The sequence below is a fragment of the Gadus morhua genome, chromosome 9 (assembly GCF_902167405.1).
Source record: "Gadus morhua chromosome 9, gadMor3.0, whole genome shotgun sequence".
NCBI classification, from domain to species: domain Eukaryota; kingdom Metazoa; phylum Chordata; class Actinopteri; order Gadiformes; family Gadidae; genus Gadus; species Gadus morhua.
This window is the reverse complement of record NC_044056.1, coordinates 819,217-833,998: the sequence shown is the minus strand read 5'-3', so window position 1 is coordinate 833,998 and position 14,782 is coordinate 819,217. Positions and strand designations below refer to the sequence as shown.

Below are 14,782 nucleotides of genomic sequence, written 5' to 3'. Positions count from 1 at the left end.
TAAAATAACTTTTTTTTATTTCAAAATACTGTGAAATATAGATATTTTTAATTAGGAGCTCAATTAAGAAATATCCATTTTGACAAATGTAAAATTTTAAGGTTGTGTATTCAACTGATTAATAATTTTGTCATTCAATCCAAATATTTTTTTTTGTTTTCTTCCTAAAACAGTTATATTTGATTAGGAGCTCAATTTAGAAATATTTGTTCAGACAAATGTACAATTTCAAGGTTACGTACAAGCCTGCGCATGCGCATTAAATACAAAGACGCTTACGACTACTGGACCAAACCGCAGTGTTGCCAACTTAAAAAAAACAACAACTTTTGTCGCTATATTTAGCTACTTTTCAGACCCCTTTGGCGACTTTTTTTCAAAACAGCGACAAGCGACAAATCTAGCTTATTTTTCAGCTGCTATTGGTGACTTTTGGCGACTTTTTGAGGTGAAAGCACTAGCCTTGACCAGAGTGACGATGACTCACTGGTTCTGTGAGCTAGGACTGTCTGTCTGTGTCTGGAGGGAGGTCTGGAGTAGGTCTAACTCTGCCATTTAGATTGTTAATATATATTGTAAATTGTGTGGCGGCAGTAGCTCAGGTGGTAGAGCGGGTTGGCTGATAACCTGAAGGTTGTTGGTTCGATCCCCGGCTTCACCAAGAAGAGTATCGAGATGTCTTAGAAAAAGCACCTAACCCTGACTGATGTCGCGATGCGATGTCGAATCCAGACAGAAGCGCCCTAAGGCCATGAAGCGGTGAGAGCCGAGCGGGAAAAATTGATGATGATGTATACAAAAATATGTTATGTTTAAAAATGTTCATGTTTAAATGAGAAACAATTGTTTGATTAAATTGTATTCTTTTTGATTGGATAAAACAAATTATTTCTGATAGATATTTCTTAAATGAGAAACAATTGTTGGAGTGATTCAATATTTTTTTGTTTAGGATTTAACATACGATTTAAATTTATTAACTTCATTCAAAGAATAGAATTATACTTGGTGCCAAGTTGTATTATTTTGTTTTTATGAACATAGGAAATATTGTTTGAGGCAAGCTATATATTTGTCATTGGCTCAAGTTATGTAACATAGATGTGAACCATTACCCTTGTTTTTTTTAATTGGTTCAACAGAAGGCTTTTTCCAGTGTACTTACTCTGAAAGCTTGCCTCTTTTGGTTCTTCTACATTTAGCTGAAGAACAGGGAGAACATTATGTGAGTTTAGATGGACCTACTCTCCCTTACATTCAAGCAATTCAGGAAGCAGAGATACAGAGTGTCTCAATCTGTCCCTCTGTCTGATACTGAACCTGCCTTTCTGTCTGATGCCGAACCTGCCTCTTTCTGTGCTGAACCTGTCTCTATGTCTACAGATGAACATTATGTCTGATGAACCTGAATCTCTGTCTCGACTTGAATCTGTATTTCTACCTGATGCTGATGTTTGGCCTATGGCTAACCTTTTGGTTGACATTGTAGGGGATGCCGGAAATGAGCCGGGAGTTCAATACCTGCCAACAGAGATCTTATCGAGAATAATTTAATTTTCTCTCAACCAGATATGTTAATGCTTAGGACGTTCAATCAAGTCTCAAACTTTTTCCGTGAACTACGTATACCATTCCACCCCGTCTGTATATAAGAGAAGCACTTAGAACTGTGTGAGCCTAGAACTGGATAAAGAAAATGACTGTTCAATTAGTATTATGAAGCTCTACAAGGCCGCTGGACGCAGCTTGGTCTTAGCATGCATTTGTAAGACTTGTTTAGTAAGACCAGCTGCTGGATGAGGGCGTGGATTATTCTCAGGCATGTAGCCTTAGGGCAGCTATTAATTAAGGAATTATACTGGAAAAAGTAGGCTTAATGTCAATGTTATGTTAACGTTTTTTTGTTTTAAGTTCCAATTAGAGTTCACTCTCTTCAGGCTTATTTCCCCTTTTTTACATTTGTAAAGAAGTGACAGCTACTTTTCATTTGACTTTGAACGTTTCCTCCAGCCTAAGTTCCATTTTGATAACTTTGCACTATTAGAGTTCAATCTCTTCAAGTTTATTTCCCCTTTTTTACATTTGTCAACATTTGTCAAATTAGATCAGACCCTATCTCTCCCAGTACCCAGCCCAACTTCTCGTTCAGACCATGGTCTTGTCAAAACTCGACTACTGCAACTCCGTACTGACTGGCCTCCCAGCATGTTCCATCAAACCACTCCAGATGATACAGAACGCAGCAACCCGCCTCATCTTCTCCCAACCAAAGAGGGCACATGTAACACCTCTCCTGGTCTCACTGCACTGGCTCCCCATTGAAGCCAGGATTAAATTCAAATCCTTGACCCTGGCCTACAGGGTTCTCGCAGGGTCCGCGCCATCCTATCTCAGCGAGCTTATACAGCCCTACACCCCTGCCAGACCCCTGTGCTCGTCCCAGGAACGTCTCCTACGCCGCGCCAACACCACCACAAAGTCCCAGGCGAGACTGTTTTCCTTCCTGTTGCCACAATGGTGGAACGACATCCCGGGCCCCATCCGCTCGGCCCCCAGTCTGGACACTTTTAAAAAAAAACTTAAGACTCACCTATTTCAGCTGTTCCACCCTGCCTTAGACGCTTAGGGTCCAGATCACTCAGTCCTTCTAAAAACAAATGTTCACTTCCCCTTCTTTCAGTTTGTGCTATGTTGGCACTTACTGTCATGATGTGTTTTTTATATGTTGTATGTCGCCTTGGATAAAGGCGTCTGCCAAATGCCGCTAAGTAAGTAAGTAAGTAAAAGTTGGCCGGGGTCCCAAAATAAACACACTGAGCCGTACCTATTTTTTGGTACTGCTCCTTTGGGGAACCAAGCGGTCAATTTTTTATGACCAGGTCACTGATACCTTTGCAACACAAACAGCGAGGAGGATTGACTTGGCTTAACACCATGACCAACATTCTGAAACATCCATTAACATCCACATTTGCCTCAAACAATGTTGGGCTTACAGCCGATGTAAATAGTTGCGAAATAATGTTCTTGTTGTTCATTTACTTGTTTGTTACTCTGATCGTTCCGTTTGATATTGTGGATAGGATATTAGTGAATGATAAAGAGCATGGTGCATATTAAATGGCATCACTTTTTGTCTTGTGTCTTCATTTTTATTAAAACAATTCGTAAAACACAGCTTCAGTCATTGAGGGCAAAAATATGCCCAAGGATAGGCCCACATTTTTTTTATTTTGTTTTACAAATAAAGAGTAGGCCTGATTTTACTAATTGGCTTTGCATCCTTTCCTTCTGCCCTTGCAGTCAATTCAAAGACATGTTGCCCACCATCTTTCAAAGTACAATGCTGCCCCTGGTGGATTTGTATTAATTTTATTCACGCAATTATCCCTCCCTACTATTTTGTAGTTCACCAAAACACCCTGAAACAACTTGAGTCTCATATACTTATGCCACCGTATGCAATCTACATTGCAAGCAGGCCAATGGCAACCAAGCGCACAGTCCTTCCTCCCTCACTTTAAAAACCACAAGCCACCACTGGTTGAAACTGATTCTTGATGATGCAAATCAAAATATCCCTGGATGTCATTCACAGAGGCCACACCCTGGAAAAGAAGGCTGCACTCTCTATCAGCTGTTACGTGGGAACATACTAAAACAACATAATATGGAACCAGGCTCGTTCGGCTGCATATTATTAACCATGGCGGACTGGCTTGAAGATTAGGACTGAGCTGCATCTCACACGACATTAAAAAAAAAAGCTAATCCAGGACGGTTTCTCCCTCCAGAAGTGGTTTCTTTTAAACCACGTGTTGACTATTAGTGTGTCAGGGCCACACCTCTGGGTAAGTAAAGAGCTACATCAGGCAGGTCGCTCTTTACTTACCCTCTCCTTTAGCTGACGCCTACAACCAAATGGACTTCTAAAGCATTAATACTGAAGCAACAACAAAATGTAAGTGCTGCACAGCCAAGTGCATTTATGAAGGAAGAATATCTAATGGAATTATATATAATTAAATATTGTTATTGTATTATAGACCATATTGCATATTGTACAGTGTTAAAAATGATATAGAGTTTTTATAAAGGTCAAGGTTGAACAACACCATCACTAACCAGTTTTTCGTACTTTTAAAGGTGTGCCCTGGAATCCAAAGTGATTGAAGATATTAAAAAGGCCCTGGAAAAAAATGACAAGGACTCGGCTGCATTAATAACCCAAAAATATTTAGGAGATATAAATAATATTTCACTGAACATTGCTGTCACAGGAGAAAGTGGAGTTGGAAAGTCCACCTTTGTTAATGCCTTCAGGGGGATAGACAACAGAGATGAGGGAGCGGCCCCTACAGGTGTTGTGGAAACGACCATGAAGCCTGAGCCTTACCCACATCCAAGACACCCCAATGTTACATTATGGGATCACAAGATTGATAACAACCTAAGTGATGCAAAAAGGTGCCAGAGGGAGTACGGTGAATAAAAGACACTTCAGGAAATCAGGGAGAACTGCATTCAAGGTTGGCTTTTTCGTTGTTACTGAATTATTTTATAATATTTAAAAATTGAAAATAACAATGCAGTCAAAGCTGTTTCTATCTGAGTCTCAGTACAGTCCGATAAAGTACAGTTTAAACATGTATTCCCACACGCCTTTCTAAGTTCAACCTGTGTTCCATTATCCAACAGGACTTGAAAAACAGGGTGTAGAGTCTCCTCAGGTCTTCCTGTTGTCTAGTTTTGATCTCCATTTGTACGACTTCCCCGCCCTCCAGGACACCATGGAGAGAGAGCTTCCCTCACACAAGAGAGACTTTCTGATCTTAGTCCTTCCCAACATCTGCAAAAGCACCATTCACAAGAAGAAAGAGGTTTTCCGTTCACGAATAAAGTACTATGCTATTTTGTCTGCCCTCGTTGCAGCTGTACCTATCCCAGGGCTTTCCATTGCTGCAGATTCAAGCATTGTGGCTAAAGTTCTACAGGACTATTTGAATGGGTTGGGTCTAGATGAAAAATCGTTGGAGAAAATTTCCAATGCTACAAAAGGGTCTTTTTCGGATGTAATGGGCAGGGATGAAATGTCTTTGTTCTGGAAAGAATGTAACTAAGGAGCCTGTTTTGTTAATGCTGCATTCTCTACCACTTGTTATGGGTGAGGCAGCAAAGGTAGGTTCCAAATGTATTCCTAATTTTGGATTCACAATAGGATAACAATAAAGTATGTTATTTCTGTCTTTCTCTTTCATCCCATCATCAATATCATATTACGATGAAATTACCTTGTACGTTGTATATATTGGGAAATAAAAAATAAAATCATTATGCCAAGTTCCATTGTAATTCCTTACCATTGGAAAATGGTAAGGAATTTATTATTTATTTATTATTTATTTTAATGGGCATGCGATATCCAGGCCTGCTTTATCCAGAGCAGGGCCAAAGACAAAATAGTAATAGTATCAGTATCAGGGAGTGGCGTAGCAGAGAGAGTGAATACATTTTTATTTATATATTTTACACAAAGTCCAACTTGATAACAATTACATAATGTACAATATAATGGATTACAGTAACATATTAATTCAAATTCTTTTTTCTCCTTCATCTCATCAATACGTAATACGTTGAAACAACTTGTACCGGTACATTGTTAAATTCCATTATTATTTTTAATTGATTCCAAGTTAATTTGCAATTCCTTAAGCCAATTTATGGAATGATTATTTCCTTATGTTTGTTTTATTTTAAAGTAGATTAAACGTCATTTAAACGTGACTAATAACAGGCAGTTCTGTAAACATTCTAGAAAGTCTTTATCTAGACGTTCACGTTTGCTTGGTACGTAGTTGGCAACACTGAAACAGTTCAAGTTTGTACTTGAAGTCCGGACTTGCCAAGTGCGAACTTCCAAGTCCGCGAGTCCCTAGTTCGCGTACTTGGTATTGGGAAACGCCAAAACGGCCACTCACGCGGCAGGGATTATTTAAAATAGTCACCTTTAGCTTCAACTTTTACAAAAAATGTAAAGAGCACCAGATCAGAGACGGAGAGGGGGAGGGGTTAGAGCCACTGCAGCTGAGCAGCAGTCCAGCGCAGACAGGGGGATCGAACAGCGCCCTAGCAGCGCTGTTCCCCTTTTCCACCCTTCCCTCTCCTCCGGGAGACCGAGGCTAAAGCCACTAATGTTTTGGGAATAGGCACGGATCATGTAAAAATAACTGTTTGATGGTTGCCTTATTATAAAAGATGCTCTTGTCTAGGTCCCACTGATTCTTATAGGCGCATATATCTTAGTATTTGTGAATGTGCATAAATCATAAATGTACCACGGAAGCTGATGGTCCAGGCCTGCCCGAGTTTGTACTCGTGTCTGATCATCATACACGCAGAGTAGAATTTTCAACTGTGTGATTCGCTATTACCATTGTTTCATGTATTCATATAATTATGTTATTGTAGTTATAATCATAATAATTATAATATAATACACTTAACATTCAGGGAAAATACACGACCTGGCCCTTAGACCAATATATTATCATCAGCTGTATTGTTAAAATAAATTATTATTTAATAAAAAATTGGAGTATTATTATATAGAGGTTCAGGATTCCGTTTCCAATTTTTAGAACAGTTAGGCCTATACAGCGTCATAAACTTATGCATGAGCAAATGTGAGCAAATTAATTCCAGTTGTGTTTTCCTCCTCCAGCCGTGGTTTCTTGGAAACCACTTGTGTTGACTTCCATCTCAGAGGCCCCTCCTACCCTCTGACTGCTGTGAGGGCTGTGAGTGCTTTCCTGCACGCGCACATTCAGTATTTTAGAGACGCTTGTACCAAATCAACTTCCAAAGCATCGACATCAACCAAGCAACAAAATGTAAGTGCTCATACAAGTGAAGAATATCTAAACGAATGATATGTATTGATATTGTATTATATTGTAAGGGGTTTCTTGATGAGCTCCACTGCAGTTTCATCAACTTCAACAGAAGAACCGACATAAAGCTATTTAATAATTGTTGTTTTATATTGCAGGCTGTATTAGTTAGCTTAGTAGTAATTACATTGAGGACATAAATGCATAAATCCGTGGATAAATGTATCAAACCAATTAAGAACTGACTTAATAACTGAATAGGTCGATTTTTTATATTTTACTCTTAATTTGTAGATATTTAATTCTATATTTACCAGTATTGTGTTCACTTCTACATTTATTTCTGCAATGAATGCTTGAATGAATATGGACATTTTCTATATTTGTGTATTTCTACATGTATTTATTCCTGTATTGTAAGAAAATATGTTGCAAGCATGGCGAAACACAAACACCAGCTTGTGACAATTTAAACCGTTGTGTGTGGGCTGTTACAATCATTTTTAGAATGAATATGAATCGAAGAAAGTCTGCATTGTGTAAATGGGAAAATGAACAGCCTATTGATGAACATCTTATAGCTCAGTATGTGACAGAAAGTAAAATGAGAGCAACATGACTGTGGTTCCCTTTCTGTGTAGGTCAGTGTTTCTGACCAACCTGTCGGGCAAGAATGAGTATAAAGACTGAATTTTGTATTTCTTATTCTTAAAGGAGTACCCTGGAATCAGAAGTGTTTGAAGATCTTGAAAAGGCCCTGGAAGACCTTGATTTGGTCTCAGCTGTATCGATAATCAAGTATTTGGAAGATATAAATAATATTTCACTGAATATTGCTGTCACAGGAGAGAGTGGAGTTGGAAAGTCCACCGTTGTTAATGCCTTCAGGGGAATAGACAACACAGATGAGAGAGCGGCCCCTACTGGTGTGGAAACAACCAAAACTGAGCCTTACCCACATCCAATATACCCCAATGTTACATTATGGGATCTCCCGGGAATTGGGACCACCAATTTCCCAGCTGATCAGTACCTGGAGCGCTCTGGGTTTGAAAATGTAGATTTTTTTATCATTGTATCAGCTGGTCGCTTCAGAGAGAATGATGCCAAGCTGGCTCAGGAGATCAAGAAAATGGGCAAGAAGTTCTACTTTGTTCGCTCTAAGATTGACAACAACCTAAGTGATGCAAAAAGGGGCCAGAGGGAGTACGATGAAGAAAGGACACTTCAGGAAATCAGGGAAAACTGCATTCATGGTTGGCTTTTTTATCAGCTAGTGATATATTGAACAATATTTTACTCAATGTTTCACCACACTTTTTTACATATTTAAAAATAATATCTTTGACAATAACTGATGCAGTTTTACATGTGTTCATCGATACAGTTGAAAAATGTTGACATTGGAATGGATATGCTGAGTCCCAGAACAGTCTGATACAGTACAGTTTAAACATGTATTCCAACCTGCCTTTCTAACCACAAGTTCAACCTGTATTCCATTTCCAACAGAACTTGAACAACAAGGTGTGGCGTCTCCTCAGGTCTTCCTGGTGTCTGGTTTTGATCTCCATTTGTACGACTTCCCCGCCCTCCAGGACACCATGGAGAGAGAGCTTCCTTCACACAAGAGAGATGTTTTGAACTGGGGCATTCCTAAAGTCTGCAAAAGCATCATTAACAAGAAGAAAGAGGTTTTCAGTTCGCAAATTTGGTACTATGCTTTAACTTCTGCAGCCGTAGCAGCTGTACCTATCCCAGGGCTTTCCTTCGCTGCAGATGTAGGGATGCTGGTCGGTGTTCTTACAAACTATTTGAATGGATTTGGTCTGGATGAGGAGTCCCTAGCGAAACTTTCCAGTGAAACAAAAACACCTTTAGATGATCTAAGGGCAGAAATGAAATGTTTTTGTTCTGGACAGAATGTCACTATAGAGCTTGTTTCGTTAATGCTGCATTCTCTACCACTGCTTACGGGGGAGGCAGCAAAGGAAGGTTCTAGATGGATTCCTTTTCTTGGAATCCCAATAGCGGCTTCAATTTCTTACACTTTCATCACCAGCTTTTTGACTTCTACTCTTGACAGCCTATCTGTAGACGCAGAAAGTGTTCTGATAAAGGCATTGGACATTAGCGCCTTAATAACAGGTTATTCTGTAGCCGTTAGCAATGAGTAACAATGAACACTTAAACAAAAATAAAGAATGTTTAAAATCGCAATAGGGAAATAAGTAATTAAATAGTAAGTAATAGTAAGAGTCTTTGTTCATGTCTGTTGAGTTTATTTGAATTACTGTTGAAACATGACGCTGGGAAATTGATTGATTCAATATTGGTTTTAATGGCCACGCTATGTCCAGGCCGGTTTAATCCACAGCCGGGACACTATGAATACCATTTTTTCCTTTTATGCCTAGAGATTACAACTTTACATTATTGCATTGTACTTACAATAGCATATTACTCTGTCTTTCTCTTTCATCTCATCAACAATATATCATATTACGAGGAAATTACATGTTGTATATAATGGGATATAAAAAATAATTTGTTTAATGCAAAGTTCCATTGTAATTCCTTTCCATTGGGAAAATGATTGCCTAAGTATTTATTTTAATGGGCATGCGATGTCCAGGCCCGTTCTACCCAGAGCAGAGCCAAAGACAAAATATTAATGAAAGTAGATATTTTAACAGTCACCCATAGAGTGGAAGAGAAAGCCAATATTTTTATTTTATTTTAAGCAAAGTACAGCTTGATAACAATTACAGCAACTGTAATGTACAACATAATGCCTTACAGTAACATATTAATTCAAATTCTGTATTTTTCATTCATCTCATTAATACATAATACGTTGAAACAACTTGAATATGTCGTGAAATTTACTTTTCTTGTTTCACTGATTCCAAATTAATTTGCAATTCCTTTATCCAATTGACGGAACGATTATTTCCTTCTGTTTTTTTAATTCTAAAGTAATTTAAACATGACTAATAACTTGCGGTTTTGTAAACATTCTAGATTTAAGTCTTCTTGGTACTGTCACGATCCTACTGTTGGGTAATGTTAAGCTGGTGGCAGAGCTATAGCTGGTGGGTAACCGGTGGTCATGGTAACTGTTGGAGTGGCTCCCCTGATTGATTATGTCATCTGAGGGATCCAAGATGGCGACACAGAGGCAAGTTGGTGTCTGGATAGCTAGAATTCACTTGAACTAAGTCACTTCAATTAACGTAATGTGGGATACCTGCGAGAGTATGCTGCGATCTTTATAGCTCCATTGTTGGCAGTGCACGCGGTGGGTCCCAGTGTAATTTGAGAAATGCATCCCTGCCGGCGATTTTCATTGGATTAGGAAATTATGGGCGGAACTATTTTGTCCCGCCCACGGACGCTCTGGCATCTACGGATACGAATACTTTTGCTACACATTTACCACCTAGACGTGATGCAAAACTACCTGCAAAAAAAAACATAGCTGTGACTTGCAGGAGCAGATTCGAGCAGTTGTAAAATGGATTTGTGCTCTCTCATTAAAATGCTGAATTAACATAGCGTTCTTTATCATTTTATTTGTGAGGAAATTTTTCACAGATGTGCAACTTCTGATGCATTAATTCAAATTTGGGTTTACAAATGCACACCTTTTGGGCATGTTCTCAGATGATGAAACACGGTGGTGCGAATGTGTTTTGCACCAACTGCGCTGGAGTAATTGTAGCAAAAGGATTTGTGCACCTGTAACACAGATGTGCGTACTCGTAGACCCTATTTTGTGTTTACAATGTTATAAAAAATATTTACGACTACAAATGTACTGTTACACATTTGTGACTTTGGAGTACACATGCAAAATAAATATATACGACTTCAAATTTACTGTGACTTTAGTGTACGCATTCAAATTCTGCAGTTACAGGTGCTAAAGACTTTTGCTTCAATAATACCTTCATAGAAATGGTCCCTATCCGTATTTACCGTAGGGTGTGAATGGGCCTGAAGATACTCCGAAACCGAATACATCGAAACTAGAACGGTTTCGTCCGTTTCGGCTTTGTGTGGACTGGGCCTAAGGGCGTTGTTAAAAAGTCTTTGTTATGGAAAGAATGACACTAAAGAGCCTGTTTTGTTAGTGCTGCATTCTCTACCACTTGTTATGGGTGAGGCAGAAAAGGAAGGTTCCAAATGTATTCCTATTTTTGGATTCACAATAGGATAACAATCAAGCATGTCATTTCTGTCTTTCTCTTTCATCCCATCATCACTATCATATTACGATGAAATTACATTGTACGTTGTATATATTGGGAATTAAAAATTAGTTTAATGCCAAGCTCCATTGTCATTCCTTTCCATTGGAAAATGATTGCTTAAGAATTAGTTTTAATGGGCATTCGATGTCCAGGCCTGTTTTATCCACAGCAGGGCCAAAGACAAAATAGTATCACTCAGAGTGGCGTAGCAGAGAGAGTGAATACATTTTTATTTATATATTTTACGCAAAGTCCAACTTGATAACCATTACATAATTTACAATATAATGCATTACAGTAACATATTAATTCAAATTCTTACATCTCCTTCATCTCATCAATACGTAATACATTGAAACAACTTGTACATGTTGTTAAATTACGTTTTTTTTAATTGATTCCAAGTTAATTTGCAATTCCTTAAGCCAATTAATGGAATGATTATTTCCTTATTTTTGTTTTATTTTAAAGTAGATTAAACGTCATTTAAACTGACTAATTACAGGCAGTTCTGTAAACATTCTAGAAAGTCTTTATTTAGACGTTCACGTTTGCTTGGTACATAGTTGGCAACGCTGAAACAGTACATCGTCTGGCTTCTGCGCCAAACTTGCAAGACCTTCCGCAGTTGACAAAATTACCACGGTTTATTACAAGTGTACAGTATATGATAATAACATTAAATGACTGAGAGATTTTTAAGACAAGCGATTCAGTCAGTGGCAAAAGATAGCCTGTTTGTTGAAGCCCCTGCTGCAGAACTATCCCCCCGGCCCCCCATTTTAATCAGTCCCACTCATCTTCGAAGCCCAGGTAAGTCAAGAAGGTGGCGTGTGGCGGGGTCATCTGCTACAGCCAGACTAGTAGTCCCGTCACCTCACGCCACCTTGTTGGCTTTAGGCGCCTCCGACGACCAGGTCACAGGGTGTGGATGTTGTAATCTGTGATTTGCAGAGTTAAAGGTTTGTTACAGTAAGAAAAGGTTTTCCATTCTTCCATGTTAGAAGCTCTTTCTCAATCGGCGTTCTTGTCTGTACTTGTGTTATAGAGGACAGGGGCAGCCCAAGTACTGTTCAATTCAAAAGTCTGCATCAAGCCAGGTGCACTCCAAATGCCCGGATGGGTTCTTGCTCCGCTTATCTTATTGAGGATGCATCGAGGAGTGACTTGGACTTCGGACAGCCGAAGTATCTCCAAACTTTTGCAACAACAAGTTTCCACGGGTTGTTGTTCCACTGGTTCCACTAGTTACCAAGTAAGCAAGTTCGAACTTGGCATACTCGGTATTGACAAAGGCCAAAAGGCTGGTTTAGCCTGTGTGGATTCATTTCTCAATGCACCACAGATGTGCAGCCTCACCCTTCCTGGAATGTATTCAGTCGGACTCAGGCCAGGTGAGGCAGCTTAAGATAGCATCACCATACAGGCTCCACATTCCAGTACCATTTCCTCCTCCAGCAGGTGTTTCTTGGATGTGTGTTGACTATTATCTCAGAGGCCCCTCCTACCCTCTGCCTGCTCTTATAGGGGCGTTCCTTTATCTTTAACATTCAGTAATTTGGCAGACGTACCCAATCAACTTCCGAAGCATTGACCAAGCATTGACCATTGATCAACAAGGCAACACAATGTAAGTGCTGCACGGCCGAGTGCATATACGAGTGTAGAATATGAAAAGCAATGGTATGTATTGATACTGTATTGTATATTTTATATTGTAAGGGGTTCCAGGATGAGCACCACCACTGCAGTTTCATCAACTTCAACAGAAGGCACTGACTTACCGTGAGTAGTGGTTGAAATAAGCCTAACATCTCTCTGACTCTCCTGAGGAGGAGCACTGGGGCTTCCCCAGTCCAGGACTCTGGTTTATCACAGATATTTACGAATTGTGGTTCGTAAATAAATAATTTAATATTCTAATATTGCAGGTTGTATTAGTTTCCTCCTCGCTGCCCTGTGCGTTGAGGCCCTCCAGACTGGGCCGCTATAGACCCGACCACAGGTCACTTTGAGCGAGGTGGTTCTCCTTGCCGCTGGGCCTGTGCCAGTGAAGGGGCGGTCCACATGGAGCAACGAGTCCAGCAGAACTTGTGGCTCCATGTGGACCGTCCCTTCACTGCACTGGAAATGGAATAACACAACCAAAGACACAAGAGTGATTGTTCACAACCCAGTCTCACACCAAAATGTAGCATAGCTAATTTGGTTTACAGCGGTAAACGTAGTAGTTACACAATAACAGCTAAAATGTCCAAACACATCGTAGCGGCATACAATAAGTTCCCGAAAATATGAACTTTCTCTCGGACGCCCCCATCAATCTCTGCCCAGAGAGGGCTCCACACACAAACCACGCCACCGCTGGGCCTTATTAATCTAAATTGGGTTTAGATAAAAATCAATTATTTCAGTAACAGTGATAAATAGAATACTATGTTGTCGATCATGTAGTACGAATTACCATGTAAATGCTCCACACGTTTTGGGTTCATTTTCTCTTTAACTTTACGTTTAGTGGCATTGGGTGGTTCTATTGGAGAAGTTTTAGGAGTACGCAAGCCCAGTATCGGGCCCGGGTACTGGTATCGGTGCATCTCTACCCGCAGGACATGTTCTAAAGATAGCACTAGTCACCATGAGTCACATTTCTGTTGTTCTTTTTGAATCAATGACACTTGCATTGATGTATATTTAATTTTATTGCTCAAAAAGGTTAGAAATTTATAATTATTATTTCTTTATTATTATTCCTATCATTGAAGGTGAAACCTGCAAAAAAATTATTCAGAAAGTTTGTATCAAACAAGTTTCCCTTCATATTACTCAGTGCCCTTCAAGTAGCTCTCAGGTTGAAAAAGGTTGGCGAAGGTATGCTAGAATGTGCTCTACTTATAATTCAGAACTCCACACCTACAAATAAATTATTATATTAATTATATTATAACTTAACTTAACTAAGCCATTATAACTAAACCGTATAACTTATAGGCTTTTCCTTCTAGAAGTCAAGCAATGCTGTGGTATCACTACTTTCGCAACCCCATCTTCCAAAGGCAATGTCCTGCGGTTACACACACACACACACAATTCTCCCGACACAGCGTTTCGACTATATAAAAACAAAGTAGACCAAATATCTTTGCATCAACAACCCCTATCGTCAAACAATCAAGGTCACCCATGGGCTACTTCATTTACATATATTTATTGGTTGTATTCCCCAGACTAGAATACATTTTGAGATCAGGAACAAACACAAACGCGTGCCTGCGACGACTCAACCCACATTGTTTGTGTTGTGACATTTATTTTCAGAATGAATAGAAACAGTTTAAGGTATATGTTGCGTATATGACAAAGTGGCATGCCTATGGACTACACAGCTCATATCTCAGATATATGCCCAATAGTAACATGCAGCAGACAATGACTTTGTTTAGATTTCATTATAGAAGGGGTTCTCAAAGTTTTGACAGCTGAGGGCCAATTTAGGAACCCAAAATTTGACTGAGGGCCGCCAAAGAAAAAATAAAACAGAAAAAAATCAAATTTTTAATAATTTTAATGACCAGGTTGCTCTCTCTACAAATCTCTACAATTACAAATAATTATACAATTATGTATTTGTCT

At 39.2% G+C, this 14,782-nt stretch overlaps 2 protein-coding genes across 2 annotated transcripts; both read left to right on the top strand.

Moving 5' to 3' along the window:
- The first annotated feature begins 3,693 nt into the window (after positions 1-3,693).
- On the top strand, positions 3,694-5,162 carry LOC115551488 (interferon-inducible GTPase 5-like). Its single transcript, XM_030367271.1, is given in 3 exon segments — positions 3,694-3,961; positions 4,147-4,529; positions 4,699-5,162. Coding segments are annotated over 3 exon segments (807 nt in total). The 5' UTR covers positions 3,694-3,959; the 3' UTR covers positions 5,121-5,162.
- Positions 5,163-6,139: 977 nt separating this feature from the next.
- LOC115551487 (interferon-inducible GTPase 5-like) lies at positions 6,140-9,437 on the top strand. The gene is made up of 3 exons (XM_030367270.1): positions 6,140-6,893; positions 7,608-8,149; positions 8,406-9,437. Coding segments are annotated over exons 1-3 (1,209 nt in total). The 5' UTR covers positions 6,140-6,891; the 3' UTR covers positions 9,071-9,437.
- Positions 9,438-14,782: the final 5,345 nt, after the last annotated feature.